General features: G+C 41.6%; 1 protein-coding gene across 6 annotated transcripts in view; it reads right to left on the reverse strand.

Moving 5' to 3' along the window:
- LOC105926754 (eukaryotic translation initiation factor 4 gamma 1) overlaps window positions 1-21,364 on the reverse strand; it is a 53,628-nt gene that overhangs the window by 28,497 nt on the left and 3,767 nt on the right. For 2 of the 6 annotated variants that reach the window (XM_036150082.1, XM_036150077.1), the window contains 7 exons: window positions 16,328-16,383; window positions 16,117-16,238; window positions 9,861-9,947; window positions 9,203-9,235; window positions 3,255-3,275; window positions 2,583-2,774; window positions 2,349-2,451 (listed from right to left, as the gene is read on the reverse strand). In XM_036150082.1, coding sequence (XP_036005975.1) covers window positions 2,349-2,451; window positions 2,583-2,774; window positions 3,255-3,275; window positions 9,203-9,235; window positions 9,861-9,947; window positions 16,117-16,191 — 511 coding nt within the window. In that variant the 5' untranslated portion in view covers window positions 16,192-16,238; window positions 16,328-16,383. Of the gene's footprint in view, window positions 1-2,348; window positions 2,452-2,582; window positions 2,775-3,254; window positions 3,276-9,202; window positions 9,236-9,860; window positions 9,948-16,116; window positions 16,239-16,327; window positions 16,384-21,364 lie in introns of those variants that run through there. The other 4 variants (XM_036150086.1, XM_036150081.1, XM_036150078.1 and 1 more) reach the window with 3 other exon arrangements.

A 21,364-nucleotide genomic window follows, 5' to 3' on the forward strand; every position in this document is an offset into this window, starting at 1 on the left:
ACCACTGCCAAGTTAAACTTTGGTATTGAACATAAAATGGTAATGCTGCTCCCTGCTGTTACCTCAGAAATTGCCTGTTTTTGGTAGATTTTTTCCCATAAAGAGAATTCCCTGTCAGTGGCAATAAGCTTTAATTTATTATTATTGCTATTTTTTGTTTTACATGTTTAAGTTGAGCTTTACACTAAATATGTGTTACTGATAAGTGCTACAAATGTTACAACACTTTTGTTCATATGGCAGCAGAACATTAAAATAAAAGTGCTCTTTACACTACTTTTGAATTAATTCTTGGAGTTTGTAAATACAATGTGATTAATCATGATTAATCAGGCAAATTATGCGATTAATCGCGATTAAATATTTTAATCGTTGCCCAGCCCTAGGTCTAACAAAGTTAACGCGTTCATAACGCGTTAAAACTGACAGCCCTAATTTTAATGGTATTGTTTTAATGACTGTATATGATGTGGTGCAACCCTTAATAATGTGAGACCCACAATGCATGTGTGAGCTTTACAACAGATGTCGTAAGTAATACTGCCAATGACTCTATTACGAAGTTATAAATAAATAGATGTGAACAAGTGACAACAGAACACATTTTAGTAGCAGCGATTGGGACTGGGCCAGTTTCTACACGAGGCATAGAAACTGATGTCATACATTACAAGTACCGTATTTTCTCTTTCAACAAACACATCCTTATATCAGAGAAGTTGTCTATTTAATCTGCTTGTTGTCTATTTAAAAGACTTGTGAATATCTGAGATGACACGATTAGATCATTTGAAATGAAGAGCAAAGAGCAGTGTGTGTACTCCAGGTCTGCAGTCAGGCCTCTGCTGATGAGCTACAGTTTCACAAAGACAACACATACCTGAAATGCCTGCCAGTGAGGGGTCAGCAAGTTTACTGCAAAGCAGCGGCAGCAACTGTGCTGCACTGACACCGCGTCACCTCTAGATGGGGGGATAGCACACCAGGAACGCATTCGTGCCTATGGTGCCTTGCAGAAGTATTCCTACCCCCCAATACTTTCACTTTACATTACAGCCAAAAATGTTAATGCATTTCATTGGAATTTTATGTGAAAGTACAAAACACTGCCTTAATTCCTTAGAGCCAGCTTTTCTTACAATTACAGCTGCACTTTTTTAGGGTATTTATCAGCTTTTCACATCTACAGACTGAAATGTTTCCAACTCCTTTTCGAAATAGCTCAAGCAAGGGGTGGGCAATAATTCAATATATAACTATTCAATATTGAAATATTGACATTTCCAAGACTTCAATATACATATACTATGATTACAGCTTTTGTCACTGACTGACGTTCTGGGTTTTGAGTAATTTTCTGTGTTTTATTTTTTTATAAATATTTCTAAAATGTTATACTGGAGGACTTTTATAAACAAGGTAAAATAATTGTCATAAGTTTGTACAGGGATCTGTTGTGGGCATTCTTTGCAGTCTTTCTAAGGCTTTTATTTGGTTTATGTTGATATTGTAATATATTGTATTGACCAAAATTAAGAAATATATTGTGATATAAGTTTTGGCCATATCGTCCAGCTCAAGCTTAATCAGACTGGATGGTTAAAATATTTTACATTTTATTACATATTCCTAATTTGATTTAGGTCTGAACTTTGATAAGGTCACCTTGTAGCTCCAACACTAGATTTTTTGGTCTTAGTCCTGTTGTGAGATGGACTTTCACTCCCGTCTCAAGCGTTTAGCAGTCTTTAACAGGTTTTCTTCTAGAGTTGTCTTGTGTTTATCTGCATTCTTCATCCCATCACCTCTGATCAGCATCCTTGTCCTGGCTGGAGAAAAGGATTCCCACAGCACAATACTGCCACCACCAAGTCGGAGCACAGGGATGGTTTGTTCACAGTCATGTTTAGCATTAGTTTTCTGCCACAAATGAAGGTAAACATGTTTTTATTGAGCCTCATCTACCCCAAAACCTTTCTTCTAAATACAACCTGTCATCTTTACAGCTTTAATTAAAACCGAGATTAAATTGCACACAGGCAGACAGTTACCCTTTAATCAGGGTAAAGAGGGCTGAATACAAATGCCTGAAACTATCAGGTTTTTATAGACTTTGTTTTGGTTTCCCATATCAAACCCCAATAAAATACGTTGACGTTTGCGACTGTGTTGACAAAATGTAAAACAGCTCAATGGGCATGAATACATTAGTGAGGTACTGTGTGTAGAGATCTTTGCCTATCCTTTGCAACAAGTTGCACAAATTTTCTAACCTGTCACGTTTTAAACAAGTTACCCCAAAGACATGTTTGTATGGCACAGTTGAGGCCCCGAGCAGAGCCTCTTACCATAAGTACCATATTCAGCAGGGCTGGTGCCTGGGTAGAAACCTGGGGTTCCAGCTGGGACCGAGTATTGCTGAGGGGTGGTCACATAAGTTGGTGAGCGGTACTAAAAGGAGAAAGACAAAAAGGGAAACGGTGGTGAGGGGGAAATAAGGAAATACAAACAGTAAGACCGGTTAAAAACAATTGCCCTGCATTATTTCAGCCAAGAAAACTGTCCATGTTGCATCTCATTACCTGTCCTATGAAATAAGCTGCCCCTTGTGGCGAGCTGGAGAACTGTAACTGCTGTTGGGGGATCATCATCATTTGGGAGCCAGGTCCCGCCTGGTAAACATGGGTGGGGGTCACAGACCGGGGAGCGCTGCTGGGTGGGACGCCCCGGGGCCCGCTGCTGGGAGGGAGGCTGCCCCGGCTGGTGAAGTAGGGCTGAAAGGCAGAAGACAGGTTTGTTGGATGAGGAAGGCTGAGACGGAAAGTGAGCAGGAAAAACTCAGGCCATAGAAAACATGGATAGCAAGAGGATGAAAAAAAATTTATTTTGTTTTTTTTAAATGACATTTTTGCTCTCACTGAAAAACATCTGATACTCTTGCATAAATGTATGTTCTAGGCAAGACAAGCTAACACGTTCAGCTAGGCTAACAGTTTGTGTATGAATCTATGGCCAGGATCCAACTGGAAACATACTGGCCCTGCCTGTCAGCAGGGAGAAAGCAGCTAATACCGATTCATTCAGAGCCTCCTCATTGACATTCTGCTGCAGGCCTGGGAGCTAACCACCACAGCCAACAGACTAACACCAGGCCAAGAGCAGGCCTCTGCCAACTATTACACACAAACACACACACACACACACGATGAGAAAATAAGGCAAGTGGGGGGGGAAAAAAGAGGAAATTGAGTTACCTGTAGCGACCTGAAGCTTCCCTTCAGCAGCACAAACAGATCAAACACAGACACACAGCACACAGAAAGAGTTGGAAGGTGGAAAGAGCAACAGAAAGCATCTCAATCAGTTAGAGCAGGGGAACGATCCTTTCTCAGCCAAGCAGTGAATCAAAGGACATGCAAAGAACAGTCAATCCCAGGAAACCAGGAGATGTGGCATGAGAAGCTGAAAAACATTAAGAATCTTTACAAGACAGACAATTACTACCTAAAACTACACATATTTGAACCAAGAGCCAGTGGCTGCCCTTTAATAACAAGTTCTTATTCTGTAATACTTTAATGAAGGCTGTGAAATCCAACGTTCAAACCACTTGCTTCAATAAAATGCTTAACAAGGCTAAACTGTAGTACATTCAAACACGCTGAAAATGAACATAAAAAGGTGCTGCTGATGGCTGAAAACTACTTTTTTCTCTTCAAAAATCTAGTTCATTTACACTGCTCAAATAAATGAAAGGAAGAGTTTGAAAACCCATCAGATCTCAATTTGATGGGCTTGATTACAGCAGTTGATGAAAACAAAAAGCCCAAAAATGATCAACTCAAAGACGGCCTTAATACAAATTCACGAGGAAAGGAAAGGAAACGGAAAGAACGACGCCACAGCCTCGTCCAACTAACTAAAGTATTATTGCAGCAGCTCAATCTCTACTGAATTTACCCAATCAATGTTTCACAAGTTTAGCGACTGAGTAAGCTCTTCCTTTCATTTGTAGGAGCAGTGCACATTTAAGATGTGAAGACAGGTTAGTCATTTACTTCCTTATGTTTGCATATTTCACCTAGACGTCCAGAGGTTTTACATTAACAGCAGAGTTTGTGGTGTCTTTAATGAATTATCTAGAGACTACCTAACGAGCAGTCAGTTTCTTAGACAGCAGTCAACACAGTGGCAGGTTGGAGAACCTGGGCGGGATGTGAATGAGGGAGTCAAACCATCGGCTTCTTATTGTGACAAATAAAGGAAGCGAATGTTCACCATCCAACATAACTCTGGTTTAATGCACATGGCATATTCTACTGACACAGTTGTGTGGATATGTTGTGTCCTGTATCAGCTGACTCAGTTTCTTCAGTCTAATTTAAAGGAGCATTGCGCAAGTTCCAGCATTTTTGCAGACGTCTGCCCCCTCTGGCAGCAAGATGAAATGACACCAGTGTTGTGCACGTGCATGGGAGATGAGGAAAAGCATCTGCCGCTGCGACTGCACAGCTGTTTTGTTTAGGCGTCATTTATTCTGAGGTAATAAAGTTATAAATATTGAAGTTGGCGAGTGTTCTTGCGCTAATGCGTCGATTGCTGTGGAGACACAAAGTACCCAGGTGAAAGAGAGAGCGTTACACCCACTGGCATGCCCTGACTATCCAGCCTACAGAGGCAACTGCGGTAAACGGAGGAAACTCATTTTACATGTCAGCAAACGTAAGGGCATGTATGGAAAAGAAAATAATGTTCAAAACGTGCATAATGCACCTTTAATTAGGAACCAAGAATTCAGCTATTGACCAGCCTTTGCCCTGATTCTATAACCTGACTCATGCCAGACGTATGTCGCTCCGCCTAGCTCCACTCACATACATTTTATGGCCCATAGAAAGTGATTTCTCCAACCAATTTTATTGTCTGGCCAATCAGGACGCAGGGCTGGAATTTCATAGATGTGACGTAGTGGAGATGCGACCATGACGTGAGACTGTTTTGATTCAAACAGCAATGGCGGCTCGTCGAGGAAGCAAGCGTTAACATTGATGCTGCTATTTCTTCCGTGTTGTCCAATCTACCTAATATAGTTTCATTAAAAGAACATCAGAGAACGCCTCTGAAGGCTTTTGTTGGTGGAAACCATGTTTTCGCCCTTCTCCCGACCGCATTTGGCAAGTTTTGTTTTCCGGGGCGCGTCCGCTGCAGACGCGCCCCGGAGCGTTTAGCATGAACCATGTTAGGAGGCCTTTAGTCCTCAACGTGGTCGGCCCGGGATCGACTCCGACCCGCGGCGCTTTGCCGCCTGTCTCCCCCCCCACCCCCCTTCCTGTCAGCTCACTGTCAATAAAACGCGTGCCACTAGAGCCGCAAACACATAAAACACTTTTTTATTTCCTGCGTCGCTCTCACAGCGTCACGGGTTAGCTTCGGTGTGAGTGGTTGAAATAGCACGTCGATAAAGATGACAGACAAGTGGCTTATCCAATCATATGCAAGGATATTTGATAAGGCCCAGCCTTTAAAAAAGGCAATTTCTATGGAGATGTCCCAGATGGATGTGAGTGGAGCTACGCGGAGCGACATGCGTCTAGCTTGAGTCAGGTTACTGATTCTAAGCTTGACCAATCTCCTGCTCTATCCTTTCGTCACTCGTGAATAATATATCAAGATACTTGGACTCTTCAGCTTAAGACAGAAACTGACCCCCAGCATGAATGGAGCAGTCCATCTGTTTTCGGATAAGAACCATGAGCTCAGACACAGAGGAGCGGACTATCCTCCCAGCAGTTTTCCCACTTAGCTGCAAGCTGAATCCGCTCGCCTGAGATAAGGTCACAGGGGCAACAAGTCTAAGAGGGGAAAAGAAGACATGCTTCTTCCCAGCGACACGCTCCAGCTCATTCTGGGAGATCCCAAAGCATTCCCAGGCCAAATGGGACATGTAGTGAGAACTAGGACCACCCCTGGGTCTCCTCCCAGTGGGATGTGCCTGGATAACGTCCAAAGAGAGGCGCCCAGAGGCATACTGATCAGATGTCCAAACTACCCCAACTGGTTCCTTTCAATGCGAAGAAGCAGTGGCTCAACTTTGAGATAAATGCTAATAAATGCACGCCTAAAAAAAATGTTGACCTCAACTTTTATTTCCTTAAACTTTTGTAACGTTTGATTTGTCTCTGAAGACAGATCTGGAAATGTCGTCACTCACACGTCCACACATCAGCAGTGGAGAACATTCTAGTTCCAAGTCCGAAAACCAGGAAACTTCACTAAATGTTGTGGTGCGAGCTCTTTAAAGAAATACAAAACACAACGTATCTCTCAGCATTTTACCCATTTACACAAGAAGAGGTCGCTCTATACTGTGCGGGCCACAGGTCCACAATAAATAAAGTGCTAGTAAATAGTTTATGCCTATAATTTTTACTATGTTCTTCATGTGTAGTCGCCATGCTAGATATTGAGCACAGGGCAGCATGGAGACCTCTAACTTTATGGGGCATTGATGCATGTCTGACTGGAAACTCAAGATCCACAAACAATGACGTTAAAGGTGCCATGACATCGCTGTATAAACCATTTCATGTAGTTGATATTGCCGCATATGTAAATTCTCCACAGAATTTCATTAAAAAAAAAAGTCACCTTTTTGTAGAGGGTTATTTTGACAGGCCAGGCCAGATTTCCCTCCTAGGTAAAAGGGATGGGTACGGTAATGATGCCTAGTTGACTTCACTCTGACTGGCTACAACCATATTTTGGGAGCTATTCAAATGCGCCCACATGCCCTCGCTGCCTCTAGCCACACCTCTCTTCTTGGCGCAACACTCCGTCACAAATCCATATTATGGTATTATGACTGGTGGAAGTGTTTGTGTTGCAGGATGGCGGACAGGCAAGGACAAGCTGAACAAAGGCTTTAACCTGGCGCCGCGATTCATCATCCACACAGTGGGACCAAAGTCCACGGCAGCGAGGCCTTCACTGCAAACGCAGCGTAGAGCTTGCTGGAGCGCAGCTTCAGACAGTGCTTATAAGTTTAGAAACTAAATAAACTTAAAGGTAATGACAACGTTGTGGTTGCCACCTGCAGTGTTAGTACAGCAGTTTTTTCCAAATCAGTTTGTTTGAAAACCTTCAGGAAACAGCTTCAGTAAAGTGCGCTGAACATATGAACAAAACACAGTTTCGTATTGGACCTGCTTGTTAGTTTTAGGTTGGATAGTGGTGCTCCGTGGCTTCAGCGGCCAGCGAGCGGACAAAGAGCCTCCCTGTATCGGCTCGAACAGGAGGCAGACACAACTTAAGCTGCTAGGTGTGAATATCCAACCTAAAAGTACCTTCGCCAGGGTTTAAATTGAGGTAATAATTGTGTGGTACCTCCCCATAAATGAACTTCTGCCACTCTGATTCTCTTATCCTTCGGGAGTAAGTGGAAGCTTCCATTTATTTTTGAGCACCCTCGGATATAACGGGTCCCTTTTTTAGTAGCCATCCTCTTGACTGGAGCAGTCAGACATGCTACCACGATTCGCCATTAAATAGGACATTCCTAAATGACGTCAAATTACTAAATTTAGACGCATGTGTCGCAGCCATCTTGTGGTCGTAAAACAGAGCAGTAAAGCTTGAATAGTTTACTTGCTTAAGTCAAATAGTGAACAGATATGTCCTGAATATCGCCTCAACATATGTATTATGGCAACAACAAAACACCGCTGCGTTGGGTATCCGCCAGAGTGACTCTCGATATGATGATCGTGGCCATATGGAGTTTTATCCATTGATTTGATTCTGAAGGATTGACAAGAGATTTCAGTTTTGGATACCACCTTGCAACTGTGAGGACTTTACTATGGAATCTGACCAAAGACGCCTATATCAAGACGCCTATATCTAGTCGCTGCATTTCCTCGTTGACAATGCGCCACTTGAACGTCCAGACATGATACCAGCGACTGCGATGTCTGTGCAGGTAGGCAACATTTATGTGGCTTTTTCTGAGCAGAAAGAGTGAAAAAGCCACAATCCATGAAGGTGGTCATGTGAGCTTTAGCATTGCATAGTCTGCTTACTTTAAGACACTTTGGGCTTGTTCTTCTCTAAAGTCACTTTAAACTTTAATAAGTTGGCGGTTGCGGTTTCTTGGGTTTGTTTTAGAACATTACCATCCGGGAAACCAGGCTGTCCTCCGGGCAAATGTGATATCATTTGAAGAATGTCCTATTAGCCGGCTGATGTACCAGCTGGGGGAGGAGGGGAGAGGGAAGGCTGTTTGTATGATAGTGTGCGCTGATTGCAGAATATGAATTGCGTAGAAATATAAGCCATTTTCTGATCTGACTATTTTTGAGCAAAGAAACAAAGGTGTCCGCCCATGAGCAGGTCCTTTAATACCCGCTCTTGACGTTCTCACAGCCTCATCAGTGCACAACAAATCACATTCCACCCCCAAAACCACAGAAAAATTACATTTGTCGTCATGGCCCCTTTAAAAGATAAAAAAAATAAATCTCTCCTCGCTGGTTGTTGAATTGATTTCAACATTAGGGCAGAAATTAATTGCTAAATATATTCCTCGGTTCATTGGTCAACAAAGCTCCAGCCAAAGAGTGAGGGAAATTTCAAAAGTTCCTACCTATCTGACATTTGGGGGGGGGGGGGGGCCGGTAAAGAACAGTTCAAGGTAAATAATCTGGTTAAAGGAGACAGGGTCCATTTGTTGGAAACACGCATTGATGCTGCTTGTTTTCAATTAATTGTTCTTAGGTCTTTTGTTCTGAGCAGCGGTCAGGTTGACTCCATCATTCCAACCTTCTCCAAGCATCACTCTGACCACAGTCTGCTGCAGGTAAGCTGCCAAACCCACAGAATTACACCACTCAATGCAACCCAAGAAAACCTTTAGGTGAAGGTTAGAAAGTAACATCCTCAGCAGCACTACAAGGCTGAATACTCGTAAGGATCTGAACTGTCTCTCAGTATATAACTTGTATTTTAATGTTCTTAGTGGTAGTGAACTTTACAGATTAACAGATGTGTTTCAGTTTTAATATATGTAGTATGTTCTGATTTTTTTAGGTGTTTATTTAATACATCGTAACTCCTAATCTTTAACTCCTAAATCATTTACGCAAAGCACCACAAAGGACAGGAACCCCCCCCAACATCTGGTGTTAGTCAGCTGTGCTGTTAGTACCTGTTGGTGTAAAGGTCGGGGCCCGGGGGCAAACTAGAGGAGGAGGAGAGGCAGACAAGACAAAAGGTTAAAGACAGAAGCTCAAAGTTCATGCATCACACTCCACTTAGAGGTATACAAGAAAAGTCACAAGCCAGTTTCCCCACTCCAAAACATAACCAGGACAGCCCACAACCACCACTAGAGTGGCAATTACTAAAAACTAACTGGATATCACAGGTTTCCAGAACTGATGGATACCCATTAAACTTACAGCTTCGATATAGCACTATATGAAAAAAGTGCTCAAATTCTACGAAGTCATGCAAGATAAAAATGATTTGTGAGATTGAAGGCTCTGCTGAAATCAACAGCGGTGTGGAATTACCAGATCAACCATACAAACGCACGGGCATTCTTCTCAGACATTAACTAATCAGTCCTGAATTGATTGTTCCTTTAATTCTCCATAGGAAGAGGTCAAATTATGCTGATACAGCCTTCTGAAAAATTCTGACAAAAAATGTTTAAAGAAAAAATTTGGACGGAGACCGCAAGGATGCTGAAACAGTTGCAGGACTACATCCTTTGATATGTGAGAGGAAGTTATTTATTTCATGGGTAGGAAAATCACCCCTACAGGTGTGCAGCTGAGAGGCAGGTGGGCGGTCACGCTTACCTGTCGGGGCTGTGGTGTGGGGTTCATTTGTGGAGGTGCTGGGGATGCAAACACAACAGAAGGAGGCTGCCCAGGGGGGAATGAGGGCTGAAAGAGACACAAAAACAAAACGAAATGAAACACCTGAAAAGTAACACTATAAAGGAAGACGTCCCAAATGTTTATGTTCACAAGACAACTGCATAGGAATCCTGTCTCTTGTGATAGATGGGTACATATATTTTTATATTTTCAGTTGTCACACATTCATATTTGGCTTGACAATAGATTCACTCTCTAACAACCTAACTTGATATAATAGTCTGAGATGGCAAAGCCAATCAAGAGAAATGGGAAAACAAGGATGAAGAAAAATTAGGAAAATATGGGTTCATTACAAAAGATTATGTTAACATTATATTAAAATACTTTTGTTTCCTAAGAGCAGTTTTTACTCATTAGGTGTAGTCTTAATGTTAAGGTCTGTTTAAACACAAAGCCCCAACCAGCTCCTGCTACCACAGTCTTTAGTCTAAGAGATGTCAAAAGGATTGGTATCCCAATATATAACAAATATTTTTTCTAAGATACTCATTTGCATAAAAATCAATATAAACTGACCCATTTGCGCTTTAACAACAGCTTATTTCCCTGCGGGCCCTCATCTCAACAAGGATCTGCTGCTAGAACTTTAAACTGCGCTAACATGACAAGTTCAGATAGAAAAACATGTGAGACCCTACTTGTTGACAAGGCAAACAAAAATCCTTGTTTAGAGGCAAGACTACACTTAAATGCAGTACGATGCTACATGCTAAGCTAACGCTACAACACTGATGTTTGAGAGTGAGGTAAAAAGGTCAGTAAAGCTCCTGGATCTGCAACAGTGAAGTAGTAAAACTCCCACATGACATAATAAGAAATTCCTTTATTGTCCCACCATGGGGAAATGACAGTGGCAAAGACACAGAGTTACACACAATATTAACGAAAAAATAACTAATCTAAAGTTAGTTCTAAAGAAAAGCCAAGAATAACAAGTAAAAACTAAAAACCAGAGTAAATATTGCACAATTATGGTTAATATGTATTACTGAAATATTCAGGAAAAAAATCCCCAGCTTATTTACAGAACTAAAATAATTTTAATATGCAATAAGCATGACAGAACAGCAGCATCTCGGAGTAGCTAAGATGTGTGCGAGCTAATGCTATCTGTTCATATTAGCTTCATGGACACAAACAGCCCAATGACAGGGTTCTGTCCTCCGTCGAAACGCGCATCCTAGGTGTACAGTTAAAAACAACGCAACGCTCTACTTTGGTACAAATTAACAGGAAAATGTTAATAGGCCTTTTATACACACAAAAGCTCTGTTTTACATCACCAAATACGATTAATTCTGAAAACTCCAACCAAAGTGGAGATTTAAGAAAAACCCATTTTGATGTTTGCATGTGTACTTGGTAAAACAAAATTTTCAGGTGCATTCACACCAGCCCCGTCAAGTCCACTTTAATAGGACTCTGGACTGTTTGGTCAAAAACGTTGGTTCGTTTGGGGAGGCGTGAATGCGGACCGATAAAGCGAACTTGGGTCCACCTCAAAACCTAGATCTTGGCTCGGTTAAACTGAACACTGAAGATCGGACGGGCGGGGGAGCAGAGACAAAAACAAACGTGCTAGGGTGCTAATTGGAAAAACTGTGAACAGTGGGGGCGTGTGGTGCTACAGGGGTGGGCCTGCCTGCTAGGATAATTTATAGAAGAACCGCTTAACACCTTAACAGGCCCTACAAAACTCCAAAAAACACTTAAAGAATATACCCAAATTAAAGTATATGCTGCTCTTGGACCCTTTGGATAGAGGCAAAATCTTGGTGTCTCTTTACAGGTAACATTTTAAAGTTTTTTACTTAGAAGTCCAGTATAGTGTTCTGGTAAGCAGTTTTTAGTTATTGAAGTTGGAACACACAAATTGTCAATTTTTTTCCTCCCGTTATTAATTAAACACACTGATCTACATCAACTTTAAGAGCCTCATATCAGAACATTTACTCAGGTCAATCAACTCTATGGTCACATCCGAGCCTCGGCAGGTTTAGCGTCCGCTTCATTGAACACCAACGGTCATACTCTATTCCCAGCGACATTCCAGTCTTTTCCCTATTGGAATCATATTTTTTTTTGCGTTTTTCCTAGTGGATCTTGGACCTTTCTCTATTGTTTCACCGGGAGATGCTAATAGCCATTAGCTGCTTCGTTGTTTTATCCCCTGATGCGCATGTGCAGTACGTACTTCTGTTATTATAAATAAACACGAAAGGCTTTACTAACAAAATGAGCAAAAACAAAAAGCATAAAATGCAAAAATAGCTAATATGCCAGCAGGATGTGATAATCTTTCATAAAAACGTTGTATGCAACCAGAGTGAGCTACTAATTTTATTTTCATATATATATATATATATATAAATAAATAAAAGGCAAACAACGTGGCTCTGCACCTTTAAATAAGGTGCAAATAAGAAAGAGCCATTGTATACTCTCCCAATTCGGAGGGACCACATACTTGTTTTAAAGGATTCTGATTGGCTGACACAGGTCTTAGCTTTGAGGTATACTGCTCCCTATGTGTTTTGCATGTTTAAAACAACACTCAGTGGTGTATTTGTGCAGGTTTGTGTGAATAAAACTTTTCTGAAACGATCCTGTGTGTACGACCTTTTCAAAAAACAATGTGGGGAAGATATTTGTTTTTATAAAGTTTTTTATGGGTGTACAAGGCCTGTATAAACATGTTTCATATGTACTAGATCCAGGCTTTTTTATTATTGAAGGACTTGTCCCACAGTAGTAAATGTTATTTGTATCAGCATCAAATAAACAGGTAAAAAGCAATTATTAATTATAATAAGGCAGTTAAAATAATTATATTACATTACTCTTAAAGGATATTAATTCTTATTCAAACACACTATGTTTTAGCCACTGTCACAACTGAATTTCCCTATTATGGGACAATAAAGTTATTTCTTTTCTTATCTACTTTTTTGCCAAACAAGGAAGTGACACTTGAATTTGACTCGAGGATGAGAAAAGTAGAAGCATGTAAAGTTAGGTCTTGCGTTTAATTGGGGCTCAGACTGCCACTAGATCACATGACCCATTCATAGACGACTCCGCACCTCTCAAGTTCAGTTTCCACTACATGTAATTGACTGTGGCGCACCACCACATCAAAATCAAAGCCACTACACTTTTAGAATGAATTAAAAAATTATGTTAAAACAATGTAAAGCATGTGATATAGTATACTGTATATTTGCACACTTATTTTAATCAGAATCAAAGTTTAAAATGAATTTAAAAATCATGAAATGTTTGAATTTACTCCATTTTGAAAAACCAGCCCCGCCGGCTCCTGTTGTCTCGCTGCGTAGCTGCTAGTGTATGAAGTTACTGCCGGCTACTGCACTGCTCTCAGTAATGAAGGAAAACTAAAGACGACAGTTCACTGTGGCCAACTTAGCAACTCTGCCTCTGTATCTGGGGACTTTTCTGGCCCCTCTAGCAACTTTTTCTTCAAAAAAGCGACTGGAGACTAATCTAGTGACTTTTCTCTGTTTTTGACGATTTAGCAACTTCATGTGAAAGCGGCAATCTTTCATGAGGGAGACGCAGCTTCTAGAGCTTCCTACTTCCCTCGGTGCTGTCTCACAGGCAACTGCCCAGTCCTGAAAGCCCTGCATGCAGTCAGAGCAAAGACAGGAGAGTGGAGACCTGCTCCGTTCTCACTTAGCAAATGTATAACATAAAGAAATCTTAACGTATGTTGCATTCCAATGACATTTTAGCGCCAGTGACGTAGGCAGAGGTGGGTAGAGTAGCCAGAAATTTTACTCGAGAAATTAGCCTTAAAACTCTGATCAGGGGATCTTTATGTAAAATATAGCATTACTGGGGAAAGAGCATTTTCTTGTAGTAAACACATTGATAAAAATAATTATTAACTAATCAACTATCTGGAAATATACTTACAGAACGGCATAAAATACTCATTATGGAAAATCTGCCAATATCTAGCATCAATGTACCATTTGGATTATTATAAAAGCAGACAGCTGCACACATCCAAGAGATGTAGGGATTTTGACCTGCAGAAGCTCTGCTGTGCAGTAAGTAGAACAACCTCTGGGCCATAATGTGGTGCTGTGGGTAAAGCAAATGCCCCATAAACACATTCACAGATGCAGCTGGTTTGATTCTCAGCCTTGGTCATTTACTGCACGCCATCCTCGTCTCTTTCTGACTCCTTTCTTTGCCTTCTAGTATTGGCAAATAGAGACCACTGGTGTCGCAAAAAAACAACCCATTGCATTAAACTGTAGATCACTATCGGACAGATTCCAGTTTGTTCATGTTAATAATAAATCTTCAAACTCTAGGGTCACCTGTGGAGTACCACAGGGTTCAGTCCATGGACCAATTCTATTTACTATATATATGCTTCCGATTGGCAAAATTATCAGACAGCATGGGATTAATTTCCACTGTTATGCTGATGACACTTACCTATATTAATCCATAAATCCTGATGAATCCAATCAATTACTTTGACTGTAGTCATGTCTTGATGACATCAAAGGCTGGATGACTATAAATGTCCTGCATTTAAATTCTGACAAGACAGAAGTTGCAATCTTTGGACCAGAGTCCTCAAAAAATAAACTTCTTAATCTGGATGGCATTAACTTGGCCTCTGGTAATAAAGTTAAAAATCTTGGTGTTATTTTTGACCAAGACATGTCATTTAAATCCCATATTAAACAGGTTTCCAGAGTTTCCTTTTTTCACCTCAGGAATATCGCCAAAATTAGAAACATTCTGTCCAGGAGTGATGCTGAAAAACTCGTCCATGCATTTGTTACTTCAAGGCTGGACTATTGTAATTCTTTACTATCAGGAAGTCCACAAAATGCAGTTCAAAGCCTTCAGCTGATTCAAAATGCCGCGGCAAGAGTTCTGACGAAAATTAACAAGAGGGATCATATTTCTCCAATTTTAGCTTCCCTTCATTGGCTTCCTGTTAAATCAAGAACAGCATTTAAAATTCTCCTTCTAACGTATAAAGCCCTTAATAATCAAGCTCCATCATATATCAGAGCTCTGATTACCCCGTATGTTCCTAACAGAGCACTTCGCTCTCAGACTGCAGGTGGTTCCTAGAGTCTCTAAAAATAGAATGGGAGGCAGATCCTTTAGCTATCAGGCTCCTCTCCTGTGGAACCAACTCCCAGTTTTGGTCCGTGAGGCAGACACCCTGTCTACTTTTAAGACTAATCTTAAAACTTTCCTTTTTGACAAAACTTATAACTAGAGTGGCTCATGTTACTCTGAGCTATCTCTGTAGTTATGCTGGTATAGGCTTAGGCTACTGGAGGACACCAGGGCCTATTTTTCTCACTCTATTGAGTTCTACTGTTCTCCAAAACTGGAGAACAGTAGAACTGTTTTGCTTGTCATCATTCCAGCTTTTAACTTTTTGTTCTCTCTCTTTTTCTTCATAGTAGGTACACCTGGTCTGACGTTCTGTTAACTGTGACATCATCCAGGGAAGACGGCTCACCCGCTATTACCATCTAATGTAGAACAGATTACTAGATCAATGTGTGCTTCTGTGCTTTTTGTCTCTCTTGTTGTGTCTCTGCTCTGTCTTCTGTAACCCCCAGTCGGTCGAGGCAGATGACCGTTCATACTGAGCCGGTTCTGCTGGAGGTTTTCCTTCCCGTTAATGGGGAGTTTTTCTTCCCACTGTCGCTTCATGCTGGCACAGTATGAGGAATTGCTGCAAAGCCATGGACAATGCAGACGACTCTCCCTGTGGCTCTACGCTTCTCCAGGATTGAATGCTGCTTGTCGGGACTTTGATGCAACAAACTGGTTCCCTTATATAGGACATTTTTGACCAATCTGTATAATCTGATTGATTGTTACTTTGTAAAGTGCCTTGAGATGACATGCTTCATGAACTGCCGCTATATAAATAAAATTGAACTATTGTTAATACCATCAGGGCTGAGATCTGATGCATCCAACCAGGACAGTAGATCAGCTGCCGTTCTATATAGAAGACTATATAGATTACTACTATTAAAAGATGCCTGCATGACAGCAGCCAACAGCAGGCTGGAGCTTTCTTTAACACATTTTCTGCCATCTGATGAACCTCAGGGAGACGGAGCATCTCATACTTCATGAGTCCCAAAGGACTTACCTGTGAAAGACCAGGGGAGGGGGCAGGATGGGGGGCGGAGGGGGGTCCCGTTATAGGCTGTGGTGCTTTATTCATTTCATGGGGTTCTGCATGGAGAGGCAGACGTGGACCTGTGTAAGAATCTTAAAAAAAAAAAGGAGACCTTTAAGTTGGTGTGCAAGAAAGGTAAAGATATGATCACAAACCAACCATTAAAAAAAATAATGCTTACATGTTTGATTTTCCTTTAGGTCCAATGAGTAGTTACAGTGCGGAAAGATGCGTTTCCTGCAAGACAGAGAAACTCCGAATGACCACCATGTTCTGGGTTTGTGTGCAGATCGTAAAGTTCACAGCATTTAATTAGCTGTTCCTCAAATGATGAACTTACTTTAAAGAACAAAATAAACACTGAATACAAGTAGGTAGATAAATACAGTGTTCCATGTATTATTTTTATTTTCCTTCTTTGGCACAGAACTAACAGCCCCGATAATGGAACGCACTAAGCTGCAGAGAGCTGTATTCCACTTAAAAAGTCAGAAGGGTGTATTCATTAGTATTCAAAGCACTGAAGGCTGATACCCCTAAAGAAAATAAAGCACACCAATGACTTCTGCAGTCATTTAAATAGTGATCATAGTCCACCTACGTGTAATATAAACCCTGTATAGGTCCAGCTGTTCTCTAGAGAATATTGGTGAGCAACAGCATTATTCATCAAGACCAAGAAAAAGGGATGAATACCAACACAGGACATGACCCTGAACACACCATCACTGTAATGAACTACGGTGATGGCAGCGGCAACGTGAGGGGAGGCTTCTTCAGCAGGTACAGGTCAGAGTCAATAGGCTGGATGGATGGAGCTAAATACAACGCAATCCTGACAGAAAACGTGTAAAATGCTGCAAAAGGATTGAGACTGAAGCGGGGATTCCCTTTCCAGCAGGACAAGAACCCAAACCATACAACCAGGGCTACGATAGGATGCTCTCCATTCAAGCTTATTGGTGTATTAGGTTATAGACCTAAAACCCAACTGGGAATCTGTACCAAGAAAATGGAAAATTACCGTTCCACCCACTTTAAATGAACTCTGGCTCCTTTGCAGACAGGAGTGGTGATGAACTTCAGTCACTATTGCTACGTTCACACTGCAAGGAAATGCGACCCAAATCCAATCTCCATCTTTTACACGACAGAGTGGACAGCCCAATTCCGATCTTTTCACCCCCCAAAAAAAGTCAGACTTGTGCCTCTTGTATATGTGGTACTCATTCCGATAGGCATCAGATTTCTTTTCAAAGTGTCTGCACTCTGAACGGTCATGTTGCATTTTTATCTTTCACATCTCTCTCCTTTGATTTCAGCAAACAAAAAAAAATCAGAATTGAGCATCAGGACCTGCAGCGTGAACGCATTCCCCATGAGACTTACAGCTGTGGCTGAAGCAAAAGGTGGTCCTACCAGCAAAGTGTCTCGGTGGGGCTGAAGCCATCTGGAAGCGGCACTTCAGATTTACATTTGGGAAAGTTTAGAAACCTCAGTGACATTTTACTTCTATTTAGTAGTCATGAACTACTGTGTTTTGGTCTGGAGCAAACTACCTGGTTTGTATTTTAAACATGAAAGCTAATGCAACTGAATGAAAAGTCTAGGTTGCCATACAAGTTTTCCTCAGGTTACATAAATCTTTCAGTACTTGATATTTATTTATAGCTACAGCCTCTATTTTTCTTTGACACGCTCGTACCCCCCCCCCCCCCCACACTGACAAAAGGAAGCAACGTTGTAAAAGTCATGAGTCATGGTGATTATGCGCGTTTTCACTGATCTTACCAAAGCTATACCCACACAGCTAAAAGATGACAACCACATTTGCTTTCAGCTGAGTAATAGTTTCCATTCAGCCGGATGGCATCTCTGGCTTGGGAGGAAAAAAGAAAAGCTGGTAAAGATATTAACTCTTTAGGTTCTGGGGGAATTGGCTCACACAAAGAAATGAGAACGGGGGAAAAGCTGTTGAGATTTGGCGTCTCCAGCAGTGACCTGTTGGAAGTCAGGGTAAAGGACGGAGGGAACGGGCCTCCTTCACAGTCCTCAGGCTGTGGAAGGACTGGAAGGAAAATCAAATGCTAAATGAACCCAGGGCTGACTGGCATCAATAAAACACTGAGACTCGTGGGCTTCCCTCTGGTGTGCTGGAAACCTTCTGGACCTGAAGCACTACTCTGCACCGACTCGTCAGACAGTCAAATATTGGACAAGCTGACAGTTATGCATGCAGAAAAATAAAAAATACAGCTGAAAAAGTCTCGCTTTAGCTGCTGAGTTTTACCGACTGAAGCAGAGCTCCTGCTGCACTCCCCACTTTCACATGCAGCCCTGTCATCTGAGCTGCTTCAACACCAAGCACCACAGGGGTCCAGACCCCCCCCCCCCCCATTTCAGAAACCTCCCCCATTGCATAAGCCTCAGTGCGCTAATGACCCCATAAAGGAAGGCAGCGGAGCACCTGTTTGCTGCAGACAAACTTGGACCGCGTTTAAAAAATACAAACACAAACCCAGCACTGAGACGCATTCAGCCAGTGTTCAAATCTTTGCATCAATCCAGGTCTGATCCACAATTCTGTTTACTATATTCCTCAAACAAAAGCTCAGATTACGTCGTCCTAATATGTCCCCTCTTCAATTTTAAAATATCCTTATGATTACAAAAAAAAAAAAAAAACAAGAACAACTTTCCATCCTTTTAGACAGATTGCTCCGTCATCAGTGCTGCTGTAATCGATGAACCAGCCTGGAGGGATTGTGACTGCACTGAAGAGCAGCTGACACCAGGCCAGAATCTGAATATTTACATTTTGCTGTGGTGGTACAATGTCTATAGAGGAGTTATGACGCGGTTACTGACTCTAAAGTGAAACAGCTATGCTTTGGTCTGAATTCCTTATTATTGTTGCACCACCCGCCTTTCTTTTACCCCTGTTCTGAGGGTCCTCTGAGAGCAACTTGTTCTGGTGTGGTCTCTTTAAATCTAACAAAGGTCCTTCACACCCTGCCCCCCATGCAGGTCGCAGAACGTTCCAATAATACGACCCAAAACAGAATATAAACATATCTACGCAGCTCCTGGGGTCTCGTTTTCTGCACTCATAGATACTCCAAGTATACAACAAAACGTATTTAAAGGGCTAAATACGTGGATTCTGCATGATCTGTCCCCTTTAAGACCACTAAATTTATCCATATACCATGGCTGCAGTTTTAAGCTTATTTAACGAATGCAAGAAAAGGCGCAGAAGTTACTGAAGCTTTGCAGCGGCTGCATGAGCACATAGAGAACTACATAATCGCCCCTCCTCCCCCTAATGCTGCTGACTGGAATAACGCTGCAACAATTTTCCCTTTGAAGCGATTTCAAGAAAAAGATGAAGAATGGTGTGGACCCTAACCGCTCTTAAGGCAGAATTTCAGCAGAAAAGGCATTTAGATCATGAGTCTAGGGCTGGGCCTTTATCGAATTGTTTTATGGTCATTGTGACAAATCTCTTAAGATGTTGTGTTTATCTTGAAGATAATATCCAATTACGGATGGCTGAGGAAATCAGGAAAACTGCCAGTATAGTCAGGATTGTTACTTATGCCGTTTTCTCCACTGCTTGTTTCTTGAGAGCATCAACAAGTGTCATTAGATTCAGATATATACATTTCAATGCAGTTACTGTCTGTAGTTTAGTGATAAAAAAAATGAATAACACTTCTTTATGCAACTGGTGCCTTGGTGAAACACATTTCAAATTTTGCTTTAACATGTTTTGTTACATTTGTGCTTATTAGGCTATAAGTGACATGCAGTCACAGCTACCTCAAAAAGACTGCAAGAAGCTGTAAATAGTCTTATCGTTACCACAATAGTAGGACACTATATCGAGATCAAATGTAAAAGTCCATATCGCCCACCCCTATGAGACACATCCTGTTTTTTTTGTATAAATGCCATGAAAACCTTGGATTTTTACAAGATTATCATTCTGTGAGATTCTCATATCACCCTCTATACCAGTGGTTTCTTTTTCCTGCTGAAGCTGCAGGGAAAGAAAAGAGTAAGACACAGAAGAAAACCAAGGGCCACACAGGACAATAAGAGGGCTGGTTTCAGACTCGCCGTGACGGACTGTTTGCAAACGCAGGATTTCAATCTTTTTCTAGTCAGTCTACACAACACAGCCCATTGCGCCGCTGTTGACTTTGTGTTGGGGTAATATTTCCTCAACAGAAATAAGATGGATAAGAAGCAGAGCCGTGAACCTTCTGTAAACCTTACTCAAAATCTACCCAAACAGCGACACGGTGCCGCTGCTAAATTTCACCTTGGAACAAAACGGCCGTCAGACAATGACGAGAGGAAGAAAAGACTGTGGACGTCAGGCGGCCTCTAAACAATAAAACACTCATGTTGTTGCTGAGGTGGCCGGTTGCACAACAACAGCTCCCTGGATGCTGTGAGGAGCCTCTGACCCATGTACAGGAAATGTAAAATGACTTGATTACCTCCATGTTCCATTCACTCTGGCAGCAAATGGTCACCTGGAAAGTTTGCAGCCTGTTGCTTCCCTGCTCAGTTCTGATCGGGCCAGAACACCGGTAAGATTCATTATTTTTTAGTAAAACAACCTGACGACGTGCCGGCTTGACTCAGCAAACATTTAGTTATATTTTCATTGTTTACGACGCCGGGGCCCCATCTGGTTTTACAAGCGTGTTTCCGAGCTTGTATTTAGTTGAATTTTATCAGGTCAACTACCAGACGAACGCTTCAAGTAAAAGCAAACTCTTCAAATAGTTTCCGTAATTTCTTTTTGTAAAACAAGGAAAAAAAATAAATGAATCAATTAATCGGGATTTGGTTTAATAAAATCGCAGATTTTAGTTTTAAGCCATAAGTCATATCGCCCGGTACTCTACAGCGTTCAGAGTACCGACAGGTATAAACATATAAACAGCATTTATTTAGGCTCATTAAAAACCAAGCGTAACGGTCAAGATAACATATAGAGCTACATAGAGAAGTGTGTAAAGTTCTTGAACGTACATCAGCACAGCTATAAACCCCCTGAACAACATTAAGCTAACGCTAGCTGTTATTAGCCTGACAAACAGCTCACTTTAATCTGCACTACACAACGCTCCGTGGCAGCAACGCATGCAGAGAAGCAGCAAAATGACACCAGCACACGTGTGTGCACCCCCCCACCCCCGCT

This window comes from Fundulus heteroclitus, chromosome 18 (assembly GCF_011125445.2).
Source record: "Fundulus heteroclitus isolate FHET01 chromosome 18, MU-UCD_Fhet_4.1, whole genome shotgun sequence".
NCBI lineage: Eukaryota > Metazoa > Chordata > Actinopteri > Cyprinodontiformes > Fundulidae > Fundulus > Fundulus heteroclitus.